Source organism: Phasianus colchicus, chromosome 6 (genome assembly GCF_987193195.1).
Source record: "Phasianus colchicus chromosome 6, bPhaCol1.hap1.1, whole genome shotgun sequence".
Classification (NCBI taxonomy): domain Eukaryota; kingdom Metazoa; phylum Chordata; class Aves; order Galliformes; family Phasianidae; genus Phasianus; species Phasianus colchicus.
This window is the reverse complement of record NC_143441.1, coordinates 29,815,858-29,836,891: the sequence shown is the minus strand read 5'-3', so window position 1 is coordinate 29,836,891 and position 21,034 is coordinate 29,815,858. Positions and strand designations below refer to the sequence as shown.

At 45.9% G+C, this 21,034-nt stretch overlaps 1 protein-coding gene across 1 annotated transcript; it reads right to left on the bottom strand.

The window, feature by feature from the left end:
- Nucleotides 1-636: 636 nt before the first annotated feature.
- On the bottom strand, nucleotides 637-16,399 carry LOC116243321 (serum paraoxonase/arylesterase 2). The gene is made up of 10 exons (XM_031614470.2): nucleotides 16,269-16,399; nucleotides 11,934-12,004; nucleotides 8,541-8,596; nucleotides 7,249-7,414; nucleotides 6,165-6,291; nucleotides 5,183-5,383; nucleotides 4,469-4,550; nucleotides 3,800-3,928; nucleotides 2,784-2,950; nucleotides 637-829 (listed from the first exon to the last, which is right to left on the bottom strand). The coding sequence occupies exons 1-9, from the start codon at nucleotides 16,340-16,342 to the stop codon at nucleotides 2,792-2,794; spliced, it is 1,065 nt and encodes a 354-aa protein (XP_031470330.2). The 5' UTR covers nucleotides 16,343-16,399; the 3' UTR covers nucleotides 637-829; nucleotides 2,784-2,791.
- Between the last annotated feature and the right edge of the window lie 4,635 nt (nucleotides 16,400-21,034).

Below are 21,034 nucleotides of genomic sequence, written 5' to 3'. Positions count from 1 at the left end.
TGGGCAGCTCATTTCTGAGCGGGCTGTGAGTGACTTCCCCCAGGGTCACCGCTGTGTGGTTCGCTCCTCTGCCCGCAGGCTTCCCTGCACACATGTCGTGTCTGAATTGCTGCTTTTGTATCTTCCGACCACGCTGCAATGCTCACCCACCGGTGTACGTACTGCTAGAAGACCAGGCAGCTAAAAGACTAAAATGCACTGTGCTCACTGTAAAAATTGGCTTTGTAATGTTGTTCCTTTTTATATGGTTGAAGAGGTGGTTGCGCTTCAGATCTTTTCCTTTTTCGGTTGTTTTTTAAAGAGGTCAAATGTATATGAAGTGCATGTTTAACCCTGAGCTTTCTGTTCGTACATCTTGGTGTCGAATCATCTGCATGAAGGACGCGGTAGTGCCATGTCTGAGCTTGTCCCCTTGTGCTTTAGTCAATAGGAATTTCTCTAGATCGTTGAGTTTTCCCCCAGATGATTTTCTTTAATGTTTAGTTATTTGGAGACATCAAAACAAAACATCATGGTGGCCCTTTGTTTTCTTACAGTTTAAATATAAACAACAAAGCCTTGTGGTTTGAAGTTAATTTGTTAGTGTAAATAAATTTCTTGCCAATGAGTATTATTGTTGTTAGACAACGAATGCAATAAAATGAGAAATCCTGAATCTTTATTAGAATTTGTATTGAGTCCTCACTTTCCTGCCCATTCGTTGGTCATTCCAGAAGAAGTAATAAATGGTAAGCACGGCTTTTGTCCTCTCCTTCCTTCTGTGTTGTTCTGATCCCAGTTGTTGGCCGAAGTGTGGCTCCCGGGCCTCAGACTGGATCTCATTTACAGTCTGCAATGATGCAAAAAGAAGTAAGTATAAATATATACAGGGTAAGGAAAGAGAATGGCTTTTTTTCTCGGTCCTTTTTTCTTGGTAAGCGGATGGAACACAGCACGCAGTGTTTTGCTGCAGGCTGCTGTACAAGTTGGCTGCTCTCGCACTGATGCTGGTCAGTGTTTGTTGTTCTAAAAGCCACTTTCATATTTTACACTGAAGTGTAGTTTAGCTGTAACAGGCATTTCACACGTTCAAAGTACAGCAGTTCACCTGCTCAACACAGCAATCTATCTTTTTTCTTTATTAGTAAAGCATTAAATTAGGGAAGGGGACACACAGTGCCCGCTCTGTCGGTCTCTTGGTGGCTTCACCTCTGGGAGAACCCAGGCCAGGAGCTCAGCACAGGATGAGGCCTTGGGGCCTCAACTGGGCTGCCCAGCAGCCACATCACCGATGCTTCCTTCCACTGACACAAGCAACACCTGCAGGGTGTAAGAGGCAGCCCCAATCCATAAGCAAGAAGAAGTTAATTAAAACAGATGCACTGAAATGTTAAGTGGCTGGAAGTCCAAGACTGACATGTAAAATGTGTCTCTTAGCAGCATCCTGAGACTGGAGCCGTTATGCTCACGTCCTTGCTGTGCCTCTACCTGCGGGCAGGCTGCTACAAAAACCTGCTGCAAGGGAGTAGTTAAAATAACAGCCGTGAGGGAACACATTCCTCATTTTGTGAATGGCCCAAAACAAAAGGAGTGTGACAAGGCCCAGCAATTTGTCGGTTTACACCTGGAGATGCTCCATGCTGCTGGCAAAGGTGAAGTACATCTTTGATCAGCTGTTCGTAACAGCGCTGAGGGAAATGCTGGCTGTTAGACAGCCACAAAGTAAATGCAGTCCCAGCACAGGGACCGCTTCAGCTGTGTTACCAGCTCTGCTTCAGGACGTGATCTCTTTATTACAAAGCACTTAATCTGCTAGAGAACAAATAGTGAGAACAAATAGTGACACAAGCCTAAAGCGGCACTGCTGCCCAGAGAGTTGTGGGAGCCCCATCCCTGGAGGTGCTCGAGGTCAGATTGGATGGGGCCCTGGGCAGCCTGAGCTGAGGAGGGGGGTCACTGCAGGAACGTGTCCCCCCCCCACCTGTGCTCCCTGTGCTGCACCACCCATGGCTAAGGCATGTTTCACTGGAGGTGTCTGGGAGTTGTTTTCCATTCTTTAAGAAAAACAAGGGTTGTTTAAGCTCCCTCTGGCAGGCTCAGTAAGAAACCGCTCGAAAGTGATGTCCCTCTTTTCTCAATAAGATTAAGACCCATGAAGCTGAAGCCGTGGTAGGAAACGGTTTAAAAAGGGAAGACAGAAATGAGACTAAAATGTCACTTAAAATAGCTCATAATATATCATTTAAAATATCATTAAAATATCTCCTTCCACCAATTTCTGAAGTATTAGGGAAATTCGGCAGCAGAAAGCCTTCGAATCACAGAACCTTTGAGTTGGAAGGGACCCTTAAAGGCCATCTAGGCCAACTCCCCTGGAATGAACAGGGACACCTACAGCTCCATTAGGTTGCTCAGAGCCTGGTACAGCCTGACTTTGAATGTCTCCAAGAATGGGGCACCTGCCACCTCTCTGGGCAGCCTGTGCCAGTGCCACCCTTAAGAAGAGAGCAGTCAGTGCAGTCCCAAGGAAAGCCTGGACCCAGTGACACGAAAGCAGACTAGAAGTTAGCAATTCCCATTATAGTTGCGAAGGATAACTTGAAGACTGATGGTTTCAGTCATTTATCATCTGAGTTTGAAATTCAGCCGTTTCCTTTGCTACTGCATAAAACTCGCTTTTTGGAGAGGAGGCAAGAATGCATCCCATGGCTCTGGTCAGCTTTTATTGGAGCAGTCCTGTCCTTATTAAATCTAGCAGAAACTAGGTGAGCCCACCAGAAATTAAATCCTACAACAGGCCTTACCAGGACAGCTATAGCTCGCAGTACAGGGCTCTGTGGAAGACAGTGCCAATGAGCAGCTTCCTGTTGTAGACTGTTGCCACCGAGGTCCCCTGCAGCACAGAGCCATTCTCGGCATAGACGCGCGTCACCGTGGGCTGCTCTGCCAGGATGTTCTGGATGCGCAGGACCTGCCAGGGACACAGATACCGAAATCTACTGTGGGCAGAGGGCACCTCAGGATGGTAATTTAAACAAATGAGCATCATCTGCTGCTGCTAGCCATGTGGCTCCTGTGACAGGGCTACAGGTTCTGCCTCAGGGAAGCACGGCCCAGGAAGACCTGCTATTTGGATTCAGTGCAATAGAGAGGCTGCCCCAGCACGAGGAACGTGCCTGTTTTCCTCCAGGCTAAAAGTTACTCAACATCTTCTCATTTCCAATCTTTTTCAAGACAGAGTAAACAACCGCCCATAAATATCATAAATCTACAGCTACGAAAGAGGACCGTTTTGACTTGTGTCTCATGGGAAGCCTTGGACAACACAAGAATCAGCCACCTGCACGCCCTGCTGCCAGCACCTCACCCGTGCCAAGAGGAGGAAGAACGGCGGTGTCGCCTGCTGATGGACTGCGCCTGCAGATGTCGTTCCAGGGAGAGTGCTCCTGGCCCTGCTCTGTGCTCAGCCACTGCTTTGGTTTGGCAGAAGGTAGCTGGCTCAGTAATTAACACAGTCCATCAAAATCTGATTGCTCAGCCACAGCTGTACAGAAAGCAGCCTAAGGAGTCTGGAATGACTGAACTCCTACGTGAGAATTATTCAGCTGTCTCCTAAGGATCCAAATAGGTGTTTGTAAACTGAGTATGTGCTACTCAGGTTTCCCACATGAGAGCAGGAGCTCTCAGCTAGGAGCCAGCACAGTCTTTGCCTTCACAGAGGCTGTTTTCTCTGTAACCCATAGCTAAGTTATACAAGGATGGTTTGGACAATGGCATTTTCTGGCGCAGAGATAGCCCAGAGACATCTCCCAAAAGGCACCTCAGAGGCAGGAGGGTTATCTGGGTCATTGTAGAATAGCTTCATCCCATTGGGATGACATCCTGTCCAGATATCCCCAGTGTCAGGATCAACAGACAAGTTATCAGCAAGAGTGTCCAGCTGCAGCGTCTGTCCAGCACAGAGAGATAATAAGAAAAAGAGAGATGTTAAAGCTGTCAGAAGCCCTGGAAGTTAAATATAAGACTGTCTTATTTTCAGTCATAAACAGTAGACCTATCCAAGACTCTCATCTCACATAATCCAGCCTGACTGTATTTCATTATTTTCTCCCTCAACGATCTCTTCCTTCCCTGCCCCACTTTATCCCCTTCTCCATGCCATGAGCCTGCTTTGAGATTTTTCCGTCATCTACCATGGCTCATGTTGGTTACTTCTGCTCTCTGAGGACGCACCCAGGCTGCCTGGAGCAGACTTCCCTGCAAGATCCTTCTCTGCTGGTGGGACCTGCTGGTAGAACCCACAGCTCTGCAAGGAGTAGGAGTCATAGAATTGCTCAGGTTGGAAAAGACCTTAAAGATCATCATGGCAAGAGCCGTTCCAACCAGAACATCACGCATGAGCAGGTTAAAAGTGGAAGCATCATAGGGACAACTATTCAAAATTCACATACGCCTCTTCTTCTTTTTTTTTGGAACTGCAGCACCTTACCTTCACATGGGTTAAATTCCAATCAGCATGCTTTTCCATAACATGGACATTATGATCAAATATATCTGCAATATAGATGTACCTTCAAAAGAAAGCACCTCTTAGCAATGTGCACAAGTAAGCAAATACCAAAAACAGTAAGCCCAGCTCTTCCTGCAAGGAATTTCACCTTATAGTCCTTGTGTAGTAATAGAAATGTCAAGCAGGCCAGAGAGCACTGAGCCCAGTGAAACACTGTTCCACACTGTGCCAGTTCTTCTATTAAGACACTGACACAGGCCTTGAAGGGTCATATCTCCAAATCTATTTTTTTTTTTCCTTTTTAAATAAATTTAAGCTTATCTGTCTAAACCACACAACTGGCTAACACGGGGGTTCAGACTGTAGGACTGTACAGCCTTCCTCACTTTCAGAAAGCCTGCCCCATTAATCCTTGGAAACAACACACGTGACTTTCTGTACCAGCTGGTTAGAATGCAACAGCCTTTGCTCTCATTGCATATAAACCACCATACAGATCAACAAACATTGCCTGCAGCTAAAGACTTGTGGCATCTGTTCTATAAACCCATTGCATCACCTATGCTTTACAGGTAGCATCTTGCCTCACATGAGCCAGGACACCCACTGACAACAGAGGGTCCTATGTGTCCACCTAGGACTTGGGGATTCTTATGTGTGGTTGAATAAAATCTGAGGCAAGAAGAAACTTACTTTTTGTCGGGTGAAATGTTAATTCCATTGGCTGAATAAAACCCAGCTGCTACTTCTTTAACTTCTTTTGGACTGTAGTAAACCACATTTGACCAAGTTAAACCCAAGTACATTTCCAAGAACATCAAGATGAAGTCAGAGAAGTAGTGGTCATTGGTAGCATAGAAGCTGTCAGGCCCCACAGCTACTACATCATTCACACTGAAAAAGAAAAGAGAGAGAGAAAAGAACGAAATGAGAGGTATGAAGAAGCACCGTGAGACTGCACAGAATCCAGTGAGAACACAGACACTCCATGGCCACAAAGGGGCTGCAATTACAACTTTTACATCAAATTACAACTTTTACAATCACTGTGTTGTTTAGAGCCTCCCTTTTTAGTTCTATTTTCCTTTTTTATGCACAAGAATTATGCAGTGCTGAAAGCTGAACAGGATGGTACAACATAAACAGGAAATCTGGCTACCTGCTTACAAGACCATGGAAATTTTTCTCTTTTGATTACATTCAGCTGGAAACCAGAAAACCAGTAGGAGTTGTGACAGCTTTATCTTTCAGGCTACCTTTATCTTACAGTCATTTTGCAGTAGTACAGACTAAGAAAATTCTGTATCGAAATATGAGAAAAGAAAACTAGAAAGTATGTTTACTTCTACAAAATAACAAATTCAGAATAAAAGATTCCTATCTGTGAGAAACTGAAAATGGGTTACATGAGAGAAGAAATGGATGCCAAACTGAGCTAATTCACTGGCATCAATCACAGTGGAACTTAAGACTGACTTAGTGGTACAACTGTTAAAACTCTCATTACAGAAGAGACTGGAGGAATACCATTTTTAATGGCAGGGATAAAAAGTCATTAAAAAGAGAAACCAGACATCTGGTTAAAGATAAATTAGCCTGTATTAATAATACCCTAAAATCAAGAATATCCGACTTCAGATTTTAACAAAAAAGCTTGTGCTTTTGGCTCCAATACCTTGTCAGAAGGTCGTGTCGAATGGTTTTCAGATGTACAAGAGCATTGTCCTCTTCCATAAATTTAAACAATTCTACTGTGCTCTTCTGGTGTGGATGATTCACAACAAAGAGGTACACGGTGTCATCTTAAAAGAAGGAAAAGGAAAAAGCTGCAACAGTAGTGTGGAACAATATGGGACTTGGTGCATTTCCCTCTGACTTCAGAGGCATCTATCCACTGATGTGGCTTAGCCTATGGAGCATTGCCATGTAAATTAAATTTTTACTGTTTCTACCATGATGGAAGTAAAATAAGGGCTTGTTATTAGTGCCCAGACCACTGGATTTTGCAGCCTCATGCTTTACAGTGGCTGGCTGTATGGAATATAGCCACAGTCAGCTGGGAAGGAGGGATGGAACCCCAGCAAATTTGGTCCTTTTGGTTTACTTACCAAGTTTCCCGAGAAAGCTGCAGTCAAGCCTTCTCTTTTACTCTGTAATACTGCAGTACCTTTACCCAGCTGTGTTGGTGAGACCCTAAATTGGCCATCAATTTCTCCAATGGAACATCTCTTAAAGGGTGCCTGCCTTGGGAAGCAGGTGAAGCTGCAGGAATGGCTCTCTTCAAGCATATTCAGGACTTCTAATTGCTTTGCTTAAAGCTCTAGTGAAACAACAGGGGAAAAGAGGGGAAGGACAGCACAGAGGGGTGAACAGCCCCTTGCTGCTTCCCTGCTGTCTGGCCATTGCTGATCAGTGAAGCATGTGTCTCCTGGAGACTCTTGAACCCAAGGGTGACAGATGTAAACTGGCAAGATTAACTTTATGTGGCTTTCACCTTTTCAAACATCTCTCATGCTTTCTTTCCTTTCAATATAGTGTGCATTCTGTCTTGGACAGTTTGAGACCATGTGCAAAGGCATTTGGTTCAACAGCTAACCTTTAGAAAAGAACCCTCAAAAGACCAAGTGCCTGAAAACTGTTTTCTCTCCCACAGTATGTTGATTACTGGGGGTATGATGCAAGGCCCCAGAGAGATTTCTGATTGTAGCCCTTAGGATGAGGTTTACTAACCCTTTACTATGGGTTAAAGTTCTCCTTACCTTTGTCTATGTAAGTGCTGATCCCATGAGGATTAAATGATCCCAAATCAAATCCACGGCTGATTCTCAGTTCAGATGCTTTTGGCTTTTTTTCATTCAAATCCATCAAAAAAATTTCACCTGGCTTGTCTGGTGCAAAGCTCTTCAATCCTGGGTATTTCAAACCCTGTAAAACCAAAACATAAGATTATTTCTGGGTGAAAGGTGAGAGGAGCACAGCATGACTGTAAATGCAGGAACCCTGTTGGAGTCTGCAAGCACACACCAGGTTTGCCTTCTGTTCCAGCCACCAGCTGCAATGCAGCAGAGGGACAGGCTCTGCTGTCCCTGGTGAACCCTGAGGCCATGGAACAGAGGGAGCAAGCTGGGCCTTGGGGCCCATGCTGCATGGATAATTCCTCCAACCCTGTGCTGGCTCAGGTGGGAATGGGACAGTTCTCCTGTTGCTCTTCCCAACTCCTCGCATCCTACAGCCACCATCAAGGTGCCACCACCCCCACCATGGTGCCATAACACCATGCCAAGCATCCCTGCCCAGGCCATGAGCCAGCACTGAGCAGAGCCCCAGGTACAGGGCTTGGACTGCTGCATCAGGAGACACCAAAGCCCCAGGCCTTTGCCCAACCACTCTGGGGCAGCACAGTTTATCCAGGCTTTCCCTGTGCTTCAAACCACCCCATGCAAAGATGCTCTTGGGGGAATGAACTGGAAGACCAGCACAGCCAAATGCATCCAACAGAAACGTGGTAAAGTCATGGTGAAGGGGAGGGCTGGGGCAGCTCACACTTCTGACACAGACTTTCAGATGTGCCCAGAGCACATAAATGAAAAAAAAATCAGCTTCTGTTTTAGAAAATAATTTGTAAGCCTCTCTTCCTGATTACAAAGAGAAGCTTGGGAGTGGATAGCCTAGAAGCAAAAAATCTCTCAAAACCAGAAACAACAAAATCACCACAAAAAATCTGTGGTGTTGGTTTTGTTTTTATTTTAAGACAATAAGGAGTTAGCACACCTTTTCTACACAGGAGAGGTTTTACATTTCAACATTTCAGGTAAGCAGCATGAAAGAAATTCAAAGTTACGCAAGTGCAATGGGATACACGTGTGAGATCGGCAGCCAGCACTGCTGTGTTGAGGAGTGCACTTGCTCAAGCAAGGAAACACCAGTGAACACAAGTCAGGTCTGGGCTGACATCCAGGCTCATAGGAACTAAAGAGACTATCTTTCAGGCTTCACCTATTGCCTCTGCAGATCAGGCAGAGCCTGCCCCTGCACAGAGAGGGATACTTACGGAGCTGATGAAAGCCAGTCCATTAGGAAGGATGTCAATGTCTTCTGAACCAGCTTCTGCAAAACAGAGATAAAACAGTTTCTGTCAAAAGACATAAAACATTCCCCACTGAAAAACTCCTATTTAGCACAATTCCAGCTCACACAATCCCACTGTCTCATGCAGCTGCTTTATAGATAAAGCCCAGCAGAAAAATTCAGCAGAGTACTAAAAGCAAGAGCAGCACTCTAGGTTAGGCAACAGCTCTGGAATCCCCTCTTTTTGGAGGATTACATGTCCCCCCAGCACCACATGCCCTGAGCGATGCAGGATGAGCCATCTGCTTTTGGCAGCTCTGCTCTGCAGCAGGCCATCAGCACAGGCTCTGGATTAAGGGATTTCCAGGGCAGGACTGCAGGGATCACTCAGCTCCTATGCCCACATAAGCCAACCCACTGAGTTTCACACACCAGCTCCTGCACTCGAGCTGGGACACTTGGTTAAGTATTATAAGCAAATATTTAGTTAAAGCTCTTGAGTGACAGAGAGCCTGCTCTATCTTTAACAGCTTTCTTAGTCAGACCATGCTTTTAACTGTGGGTAATCGCTTCCAGTATTGCCCATTCTTGCTAGGGAAAAAGAAAGACCAGCTCACAGAAGAGAGAGCTAATTGGAAATGGACAGTTAAAAAGCACAAGTTTGGGATGGGAGGAATGAAGGGAGAGCAGTGCTCTGAACTACTTACTACTGCTTAGAGGGAAACCACAGAGCAAAGCAAATTTGGGCACTTCTCAGCCATCTCATGGCATGTGTGAAAGAGGAGCATGGCAGGAAGAGCCAGGAAGGCTTGGCTTGTTCAGTGGTTCAGCTCAAGCAGACAGAGGGGACCATGGTGGCATGAACAGCAAAAGAGAGAGGAACTGATTCATCAGGTATCAGAAACTGTTACCTATGCCACGTTGCCTAATTGTGCCACACCAGAAGCTTATTCACCACATTAATTACCTACACAGGTTGTAAAGAAAAGTTCAACAGATCTAGAAAGCTAAAAGCATGATTTATTCTGTTCTTTATTTTATCTCAGTACAATGTCTTCTGCTGATGCAGCTGACAAAAGCCACACCTGGGTTTTATGTCCAAAGGAAGTGAGTATCATGCCTATATCCCATGAATTTCTCCAAAATGCAAGTATTTCCAACAGTTTCTGCAGCACCTTCTGGAACTTCAGCAATTACTTCAGGACACACCATTAATTTATTATAAATTAGTAGATTAGACACCCACAGAATTCAGAAGATAGCACTGATTCTATGAATGTGGCCCTTTTCACATATTTGTGACTGAAGGTAGATGACCTGCATTTTTTTGTTTGTTTGTTTCACATTCCATGTTGCCTATATTGCACAATATTTGACAAGCAGAACAGATCAAAGTCTTCAAAAAGAAAGGATGAAATTGTGCAGAAATAAAAGGGCCCACTAGAGAATTCCACTTACTCTAGGTTTGCTTCTTTTAACACAGATGCATTGTTTTTAAAGTAATTATGATAAACTGCAGCAGCTGCCTGTGTTTCCATGTGCAGCTGAAGCCCACTCTGCACCAAACTGATCCAACTCATCACCTGTGCCCCACTTACGAGGCCACAAGGAATATTTTAAATTAATATATTAATATTAATATTAATTAATATAATTAATATTTAAAAGAGTGACAGACTCTTCATTCAATCGTATCATCACATTTTAAAGGGAAAAGGCCCAAGAGAACTGAGATGCACAGAAAAATACCTTTATGCAGGTATTTTTCAGATATGAGTACAGCAAAAGCCCTGGTTTGAACAGTGCAGCACTTAGATGCTAGGGCTGCAGCATATAGGGCTGAGTAATATAACCCTTCTGGAATGAATTCTGGAAGACATTTGCAAAATTGTTATTTTAATTTCTGCCAGATCAGACCAAGTTAGCTTCACATTTTGAATACTGGGACAGAAGGAAGCTGAGGCGAGGGGCAAGCTCAGTGCTCAGGGCCCAGTTCACAGAATCACCGAATTGTAGGAGCTGAAAGGGACCTCCAGAGATCATCAAGTCCAACCCCACCTGCAAAGCAGCCCCCTATGGCAGGCTGCACAGTTAGGCGTCCAGGCGGGTCTTGAACATCTCTAGAGAAGGAGAATCCACAAACTCCCTGAGCAGCTTGTGCCAGTGCTCCATCACCCTCACTGTGAAAAAGTTCCTTTGCATATAGGAGCCCAGGCAGGAGCAGAACTGAGGCTCTGTAAATAGATCTGCTGCAGCCTCCATGGTAAGCCAGGTGCTCAGAATTCACCTGATTGCCATGTGAATGTCAGGCACAGAAGTTAAGATACTGTTTGGAAATTAAACAAAGCTATAGCTGTGATTTCCAGCTCTTCTTTCCTCATCAGAGCAAGCATTTTGCAAAAGTCCTGAAAGACTTCAACAGTAACAGTAAAGAGCAATATGCTTAAAAGAATTACTGAGAACTGATTCCTGTATCATGATTCTTGAATCATCACCTAACCAGCACAACTCTGAGTCCTGCATGAGTAAATTACAGCTCAGTCTTGAAAACTAGGAAAGATTTTTTCAAAGGCGATTTCTAATGACTTCTCCCACACATAACCTCAGGCAAAGGAACTCTGCACACAGCTATTCACTGCAGCAATTTGACTTTACAGAGATGTTTGATTCTGACATGAGGATTTATGAAACGACACGGTGACTCAGCAAGCTCAATGGCGAGGCTCTGCAGGCTCACCTGAAGGCTCCTTACCCATGCAAAATCCATGCAATTTCAGTAGAATGTAAGGTATTTCCAAAAACACTACGGGGGGGAAAACGCCAATAAGCTGCTGCTGAGCTTAAACAGTGTGATCTAGGGAAAAGGGAGTCAGATTGTATATTTAAAGGTAATCGTTTTACACTCTGATTATACTGAAGGAGAAAAAAAAAAAGACAGAAACATTCCCATGCGCTGAACACAAGACCTAGAGTACAAAGTCAACATTGCAGCCACTCAGTTGAACCTCTTCACAAACCAAACTGGGACGACAAATACGACCCTTCAGTCTTTGAAGCCACTCAGCTGCCTTGTGCCAAGTGGCTTTGCAAAGAAGACATGTTTGCAAGGCACTCGTTATCAATATATATATATACATATATATGTATTGAAGCATTAAATACCAATGAAAAAAGAAGTGTGCCAAAGGAATTTTTCAGTATAATTTTCTTCCTGTGGCTTCTCTCCACCTGAAAGTCTGCTTGGCAAAATATGAAAGCATGCCAGCAGGCGAAATAACACATTGCATTTGGGCTGAGGCTCAGAAGCTGCCTTTAGCAGTCAGTTTCAGAAGAAGACCAGACAGAAGCAGTGGACTCAGGGGCTGTGAGCACCTACCGATCCCTTTGATGAGCCAGCAATTCGGGAGGGCTACAGGGTCAACTTCTCGTGTAGCATTGAGTCTGTTCCTGCAAGAGAAAAGAGCAGGTTAACAGGTTAACAGCACACACAGCCGCTGCCGAGCAGGTAATGCTCCTGGCTATCTCTGCTTTATTGCCTGCCATATCTCAGCAACGAATCAAACACAAAACAAGCAAAACCTAGAATTGGCAATGTTGCCCCAAACAGCCGGAATGGTTACATGCTTCCCGAGATGAAGCTTTCGTGATCGCATGCCACCCACCCCAGATAAAATGACAGCCATCCTCTCTTCAGGTTTCAGCCACTAAGTATAGCAGTACCCTGCAGCCAGGACCAGCGCTGTGGGTGGGCAGAAGGCAGCCTCCCACCCCAGCCCACAGCCATTCCTGGTGTGCCTGCACTTATTAAAAACTGTATTAAAAAGCAGCAGCAGTGTTATCGCAAGGCACGACTGCTGACATCCTAACAACAAGCAAAACTTGGCAGTACAGCTTTCAGGATTAATCTCCCTGTCCCTTCTCCTTTTCTTTCACCCACTGCACTCCCTGTCAGCCATTCTGATTTCGTAGACCATTGCATCATTTAGGTTGGAAAAGACCTCTAAGATCACCTAGCCCAACCACCAGCCCATGCCCACCATGCCCACTGACCACATCCCTCAGTGCCACATCTACATCACTCCTGAAGGCCTCCAAGGACAGTGACACCACTACCTCCCTGGGCAGCCTATGCCAGTCCCTTCACCACTCTTTCCGAGATGAAGTTTTTCCTAATATGCAGCCTGAACCTCCACTGGCACAATTTATGGCCTCTCCCATACACCTACAGATCCCCAGGTCGTGCTTTACAGCATGAGGCCTGACAGACAGGCACTTAAGCAGATTTCTGTCTCTCCCTCTCCACCACTGCACTACATCGATGTTAATACATGAAAGACCCCTCACTACTAGGACTGCTGTCTTTCACCATGGTAGCATGCAGTGTCATAAGCATGCATGTTGAGCTTCTATGTAAAAATGTCAAACTGGTGACCTGGATTTTATTTTCAAAAAAGAAAGCTTTTAAACTAACATTTATTCTTCCTTTGCATACAGTTTGTGCACAGATGTTAATACTCTGCTCCATGTACAGGAAATTCTGAATGCAAAGATCCCATAGCAAAATCTATCCACATTTACATCATAGGTAGGTTGCCCTGAAAGTAATGCCTCCTATTTATTTTCATGGAAGCTACAACAGATTCAAAGAGCACAATAACACTATTTGATAGAACATGTTCTCAGCTACATAAAAGTGTTTTTCAACACAGTCACCACCACCACTAGCTCTGCATTTTCACCAGCAATGAACAAGAGCCCGCATACTCATAAACATCTGCACCAGCAGCAGTGACCCACTGTACCACAGCCATTATGGTGGTGTCACTGCTAGGAAAATGTTGCCCACACGGTCCATCTTTCTCTGGCACAGACAGATAGAAGTCAAAAGGCACCAAAACCAGACCATACGGTGCATGTGGTAGTACAGTCCAGCCAAGATTGGCAATGTGCCCCATGGTCTTCAAACTGAAATGGGGCATGGTGTTATTGTATTACAAGAGAATGATTGTTTTTTCTCTGGCCTGACTAGAAGTTCAGCTTAGTCAGCATCGCAATGCAGTGGTCACAGCTGATGGTTTTCCAGGTTCCATGAAATCCAGAAGGATTGCCCCTCTCCTACCTCAAAAGACAGTGCACATCATTTTAACCACTGAGGGCTGCAACTTGAACTTTTTCTTTGATGGGGAATTCACGTCGGCACACCATGGGCTGCCTTTGTGACTCCAGCTCATAGTGGTGACATGACGTCTCATCACTGGTAATGATGTGATCCAGAAAATTGTCACTTTCAGCCTCGTATTGGCTCAACAGATCCTGACAAACTTGTATGTGGTGTTCTTTCTGTTCCTGTGTGAGAATTCGTCGGACCCACCTGGCGCAAATTTTGGGATATTCCAACACTTGCACCAGCATTTCCAAAGCACTGAAACCAACATTCAGCTCCATGCACTGTTCCTTGGTTGTCGTCAGCTGATTTGTGTGGATGAGATGACCAAGACAGTCTTCATTTTGTGGTGTGACAGCTGTGCATGGCTGTCTGGAATGTGGCTTGTCTTTCATGTTGCTGTTACCACTGCTCAGACGCACCACCGACCACCTCACTGTGCTCACATTCACTGCTGGGGCTCCATAAATGCTCACCAAATGTCAGTGAATATCAGCGGGTGCCATTCTTTCTGCATGGAGGAAGTCAGTGTCACACCTTTACTTCATACACACTCCCACGTCAGACGCCATTATGTCAGACTGCCCCTCTGCTGCCATCTGTCACACAGCAACAACAAGTAACAGAGTATTGGTGGGAAGGTTCAACCTCAGCTGCCAGACCACCAACATCCACCTCTGATGTCATGAGCCAATATAATGAAATAGGAAGCATCACTGTCAGAACTGCCCTCGTTAGTTGTTCCCATCAGGCCAGGAGAAAGGACAAATAGGGCAGAGGAGTGCAAAAGAAAGGAGCCAAGAAAAGCACTTGCAGGAGCTCTCCCAGCCCCCAGGGGGGATCTCAGCCCCCAGCACAGCATGACCCCAGCTCAGGGCAATCATGTCCTGCATTCATGCTGCTGCTTTCTTGGGATTTTTCCCTTCCCTATTGCAGGGGCCCTTCCCCAGCAGCCTGCAAGCCTCACAATGCCAAAAGCACAGTGGGAACGCAGCCAGCAGCCGAGGGGAGATGATGATATCCCAACGGCATTCCCAGGGAAACACTTTGTGAACTGGAATGAGAGTAATTCAAAAGGACACTGGTCACAAGCCTGCAGCATACACAGAGGCTTTTTCAAAATGTGTCAGTTTATCTAGCTCAGGCAGCCTCAGCTACCAAGCCAGATGGCCTAGATAGCTGACCGGCCTTCCGAAAACACGTCGGACCCACACATCAGGGGCCGCAGCTTCAGGAAAGCAGGAGTTTGCCTCTTGGTGCAGCCCGGCGCCTGGCACCTCTCCTTGCTCCAGCTCCAGCCCCCCACCTCCCGACCCACTTTGAGGCACCCAGCAGCAATCCCTCTCCCAAGCAGCGACCCGTCACATATTCAAAGCCCTCTCTTTCACTATTCCCTTTCTCTAGCTAAGCAGCCCAAGAACTTTCCTTCCTACCTGACAGGACTGAAAATGCCCTCTAATTGTTGGGTTTGCTCCCAGTTCCCTCCAAACCGTCTGAGTCTTTCTGGCAGCACGGAGGCTGGGGGGTACACTGGTACTGAGTGTCATGGCTTGATAACACTGCGCATGCATGTGAATGAACAACAGATATCCTTTACATACATATTGTTTCTATACACACGTAGGAACATGGTGTGCATATATGAACAAGTTACATATATTCTTCTGAGGAAAACAGTAACCTAGCACAACTCCTGTTCAACTTTTACAAATTTGATCAGGATTTTCTCTGGGGAACAGTTAGCAGCTGCAGCGTGTCGGCAGGAGAATCTGTGTAACTTCAGCCAGAAACACACAATAACTTCTTTTTCTGCTGCAAGAACTTTACTCAAGGCCTATTAGGGAGATAATAGCTGCATAAACAAACCTGATCTAAGAAGAATGAGGTCTGTAGGATCCCTAGCAATTCCTCAAGCCTAATCTTTGAAGCACTTCAGGGACTCTTGTACCATGCTATGTAGGCACAATATACCAAACTCAAGGAGCAGCAGAAGGCTGCACTGGGTTCCTGCCTTCCAGCCAGGTGGTCCCGGGGATACCAGGAGCTCCCTGGTGGCCCTAAGGGTACTGCTGAGAGCTCAGCGTGCAGGAAACCCACCCGCAGCCATCGGACCCTGCTTTTAGTGGGAGACCTGCCTCTACCTGACTGCCAGTGACTGCTGGGGTTGCAGACCTGTCAGGAGCTGCAGACCCGCAGGGCAGAGAGCTGGGTGCACGTCCTTTAGCATTTGGATCCTAATTGTAATTATGCACCAGAGTGCAACAAAGTACTTCACCACCCAAGCGGTTACAGATGAACTTGTTTCAGCGCCGGTGCACAACTCAGGGGGCACCGCGAGCTTCCGACTCGGGGTGCACCTCACACGCACACAGCCTATCAGCCAGAGCTCGGCTCAGCAGGACGCGGCGCAGCAGCTGCTCGCACCCCCGATTCCCACGTCCCGTTCGGCCGACGGGCAGCCCGCACATCCCGAGGCGGCGGACCCCCTCGCGGGGACGCGGCACGAGGCGGCATCCCGCGCCCCGGCTGCGCTCCCGCCGTGCTCACCGGAACGCCAGCAGCCGCTCCGCCGCCAGCGCCGCCGCTATCCCGACCAGAGCCGCCGCCAGCACCTTCCCCATGGCCGCTCCCGGCTCCGCGCTGCCCGCCGCCTCCCGCCCCGCCCCGGGCCGCGCCGCACGGGGGCGGGGAGCGCGCAGGTCCCGCGGGCACGGCACGGCCCTGCAGGGGCAGCCCTCCGTCGGGTCCACGTGCCCGTACGCCAGCGCCAAGCTCGACGTTTCCCTCGCATGCCGACGGACGCGTTTTCAAACGTAGACGTGGGACACGAAGAGCTGCAGACCAAGTGTGGCCGTGCTGGCCAGACCCGGGGCTGTTCAGCGGCAACACGTGTAACCAGAGGCTTAAGGGAGAGTAAGAAAATGAGGAACGAGTTGAGTAATCCCCCCTCAGTCATTCTCAACTCAATTTGAACAGCTTTAACTATTCAGTAACAATAGGTGTCTTTCAAGTAGTCCCCTTTTGAAGCAAGTGGTGGTTTTATCATGCTCTTTGCTGATACACCACCACCTAGACACCATATATGGGTGGAAAAACAGTACTTTTAGGCAGTAATTCATCTGAAACGTACCTAAAACAGATAACCAATCTTCTTTGAAGATAGGCTTTTACCCTGCATTCATTAGACAAGGAGACTCCAGGGACCAACTCAAGCTCAGAAATCCCCAACAGCACCTTGCGGGCTGGCCGAGCAGCTACAGAACTGCCAGAAACCCTGCTGCTCCTGCTCTGTCCCCGTTTCCTCCAAGCTCATTGCCTTCAGGGCAGGCAGGAGGGGCCTGGGAGTAATCTTCTTCCATGTGGTGTAGTGGCTGAAATCAGGAATGAGCTGTGTGCACATATCCAGGTTTTGGGTTTATGTAAAGGGAAAAATATACTAGTGGAGAGAGTGAGCAGAGCAGGGTGGTGGAATGGGTCTTACGCTGATTGAGAAGTTTGGAGAGGCAAACGAAACAAAAAAAGAAGAGTAAGCATGTCCAGAGGGATTCATTCTATCTGGAGACAAAATGGTAAGTCAGGTAAGCAGTATACTGGGGACGACTGGTCTTTCTGTGCTCACAATAGATGGAAGTCAGCCAGCCTGATGAGAAGACCAAAGGGAGTGCTTACATGGCTAAGGGTAAAGGGAGTCGTTTCTACTGAAACTTTGGGAGTCCTAAATATGTCGTATGGGGAAGATACGCCCTTTATGCTTGCTCTCTATCACGTATCAGTTTATATTTTAATAGATAAGATGTAGAAGCAGTGCCCAAACAAATTTGGATTTCACAACAGACTATTTCCAAATAGTATCATGTTTGAATCATTAATGAAACACAATGTGTTGCTGAACTGACTTTTAAAAAGCTAAAACTCTCACCCAGATTTTGGTCTCTCATATACCAATGTTAACCTGAAGTAAGTTCACTAATATCTGCGTTGCCAAAATAGTTACAATGGATTTACACTACAGAATACAGTTTGGAATAATTCTAGAGCACTTGTGGGGGGCTGATCTGGCCTAGTCATTTCCTATACTGTGTTCAGTTTTGGGCTCCTCACTACAAGAAAGTCATGGAGGCCCTGCAGTGTGCCCAGAGCAACAGAGCTGTGAGGGGTCTGGAGCAAAAGTCTTAGGGGCAGCGACTGAGGGAGCTGGGATTGTTCAGTCTGGAGAAGAGGAGGCTCAGGGGAGACCTTATCGCTCTCTACACCTGCATGAAAGGAGGTTGTGGCAATGTGGGGGTTGGCCTTTTCTCCCACATAACTAGTGATAGGATGAGAGAGAACAGCCTCAAGTAGAGTCAAGGGAGGTTCACTTTGGATATGAGGAAAAATTTATTCTCCAAAGGAGTGGTGAGGCACTGAATAGGTAGCCCAGGAAGATGGTGGAGTCATCATTCCCGGAGGTGTTCAAGAAATGTTTAGACATACTGAGGGACATGGTTTAGTGGGGAGATATTGGTGGTAGGTTGGACTGGATGATCTTGAAGGTCTTCTCCAACCTTGGTGATTCTGTGATTCTAACTAGACACCACAAATAACTAGTAATTTGGAAAGCTACTCAGGATGATGTCTTACTGGTATGTTGAAAACGCTTGCAAAATTTTTGCGCTGACTGTAATGCTAAAGGTAGGGAAGGCAAACCTAATCTTCAGGCAGAAACAAGAGAGACAGCAGTCACCCTTCAAGAGTTGCTTTATCAATACTAAACCAAATTCAAAGGAGGCCCTGTGAGTAGAAGACAAGGCAGCCAGAAACCAACTTTGGTGCTGCTACAGCTTAACTGTAGAAACAAGAAGAAGATGTCAACACAGAGTGGAAAGTCTCAAAGAGAGACTGCTGAGATTGTAAACAAAACTCATCAGTTTTGCAGAATGCAGATCTGAGGACTGGATTCATGAGGATACATCCATTGGATTGCTGCTGACATGCTGGTGCTACACCAACTTCAGGTAAAAATAAAACTTGGCAAGCAAGCAAAAAGCTTACCACGAAACCAGGCAGAAAGCACTAGCAAAGCCTTTGGCTTGAGTACTGAAAGATAAAGGTGAGGGAAATTGTTTCAAAAGCTGCCTCACACAAAAATTACAAAAATCTTTGCGAAGGCTGTGGCCTAATACAATTTTAACTCTGTTAGCTGACTGAAGGGAAATTGCAGATTGCTTACTCAAATTTCTTAAGCTCTGCATTCTTCAGTTCTGCTAGAGCTAAAAAAAGTTCAGCCCTCTGCTTGGCTGCCCATTGAGGAGCAGGGAGCAGAGATCCCTGCAAGAGCTGTTTTGAGCAGCTGCCGTAGAGCAAGACAAAGTCTCTGCTCACACCTCACCGCTGTATGTAAATACAGTGTCACCAGACAGTTAGAAAACTGGAATTTATGGTAATAACCTAATGAACAGATGGTGTCCCAAGGGTTCAAGTATACAGAAAAGTGTTTCTTTTGTAAAGTGCCTTTTGGAAAGAAGGTAAAAACATTCCTGTAAGTGAGACCAAGGTGTATCAATTTTCTCAACTGCTGAGAAGAATCCGTATCAAAATGACATCAGTGGGTTTGCTGGTTGTTGAAAAGGCTTTTGTCGAATCAGTCTGGCATTCAGCCTTGTCCTAGTTTGAGAAGAGCAGAGTCAAGGTCTGTACCTGGTGCTTGTGGAGCTCACCACAGACTCCAGCGCTGTCAGCCACAAGCAGCCCAGAGGCAGCTGCATAAATTTGGATGTCCAAACAAGTTTGGGAACATATTTTGCTTATTTCATGATGGTGCGGGGTAGTGCAAAGGTTCTCAGTGTTGACAAGACGTCAAAACCTGTGACTGTCAAAAACAGCCCTAAGCAAGGCTATGTCCTAGCACAGCTCTTGTTTACTGTCTTTTATGCAGCAGTGCTTCTTGCTGCATCTGGAAGTAGCAGCAAAGGGAGCTACTTTACTTATTTTATAGGTGGCAGAATTGCTAAACTGGAGAGATGCCAGGCTAAATCAAAAGTCAGAGAGGTCCTCCCAGGCAATCTGCCCTTTGCTGCTGATAAAACACTGGGTGGGCAGAATATTACTGATGGCTTTGATCGTGCTGCCATGGTTCAGCCTTATTGCAAGCATAAAGCAAACAGTGCTGTCTTTTTCCAGGCAGAAGTGTGCTGAGCTAGTAGCATGCCTTGCAATACAGAGCTGATGTATTGCAGGTGAATCCTGCTGTATTGGCTGCAAGCTGCCTCAAGCATCAGAGCTCATGACATTTGTGCAAAGGAGGGAGAGGGTTATGCAGCTTTTGAAAGATTAAAGCTGCGTGTGAAATGCTGGAGGCTCTTGACTTCAAATACAAGTAAAGGTGAGCTGGGTTCCTGTCATCATCACTATTCTGCACATCAAGGGTCTCAGAAAACACAAAACTATTGCTGTGAAGTTATCATACCATTCTGCGTGCACTACTTTCAGGCTCTTGAAGATAAGTCAGGATAAATTCCTGAACACTGAGATTCAAAGCACAGCCACATATTAACCACTGCTGAAGTCTCTTGCATGCTTAGCTACACTGGTGTGAGCACTGGTGCAAGCATCAGACAAAGCTGTGTTCTGTGGTAGAAGAGGTATGGATAATCCAACACAACCTCACCTGACACCTGATGTTGATTTTCAGTTGAGTTAGTTACAGGAGGCAGGAAGCTCACTGCTGTCAGCTGTAGTACTGCATGTACAGATGATGAACTGATGCCATCACAGTCCCTCACTGAAGTGGAACAACCCAATGACACAGAAAAGGAACAAGAGGGAAATGCCTAATTAAGTATTATTTCTCTGCTACCACCACTTACTTACACACTGCAAACAACAGGAACGTTTCTCAGGAAAGAAAATGCAAGTGTTGAATTTTCAGGATATAGTATCTCAGTAAAAAGATACTACTGCGATTTAAAATTCAACAGCTTCTAAAATACCACAACAGAAAGAAAGAAAGAAAGAAAAATAGCCTTGACTTACGAACACTGTGACAATCAAGAAAAACAATTGTACACACTGTGCTGATGTTTTGAGCTAAGATGGATGCTCTTTGGTCAAGAGTTTTAATATACACAGATCATTTATAAAATGTGGGCATCTTAAACTCTATTGGCACCATGAAGCATAAATAAGTGGAAGTGTAGGAGAAACACAGTGCTGCTCATTTCTTCATGAACTGTGATTGCTACACCTGGTTCCTCCCTTTCTGGACTGTGCCACGTGTTTACCAAAGCCTACTTTCAGATTTACATCAGTGTTAATCCAGTGTAACACCACAAAGA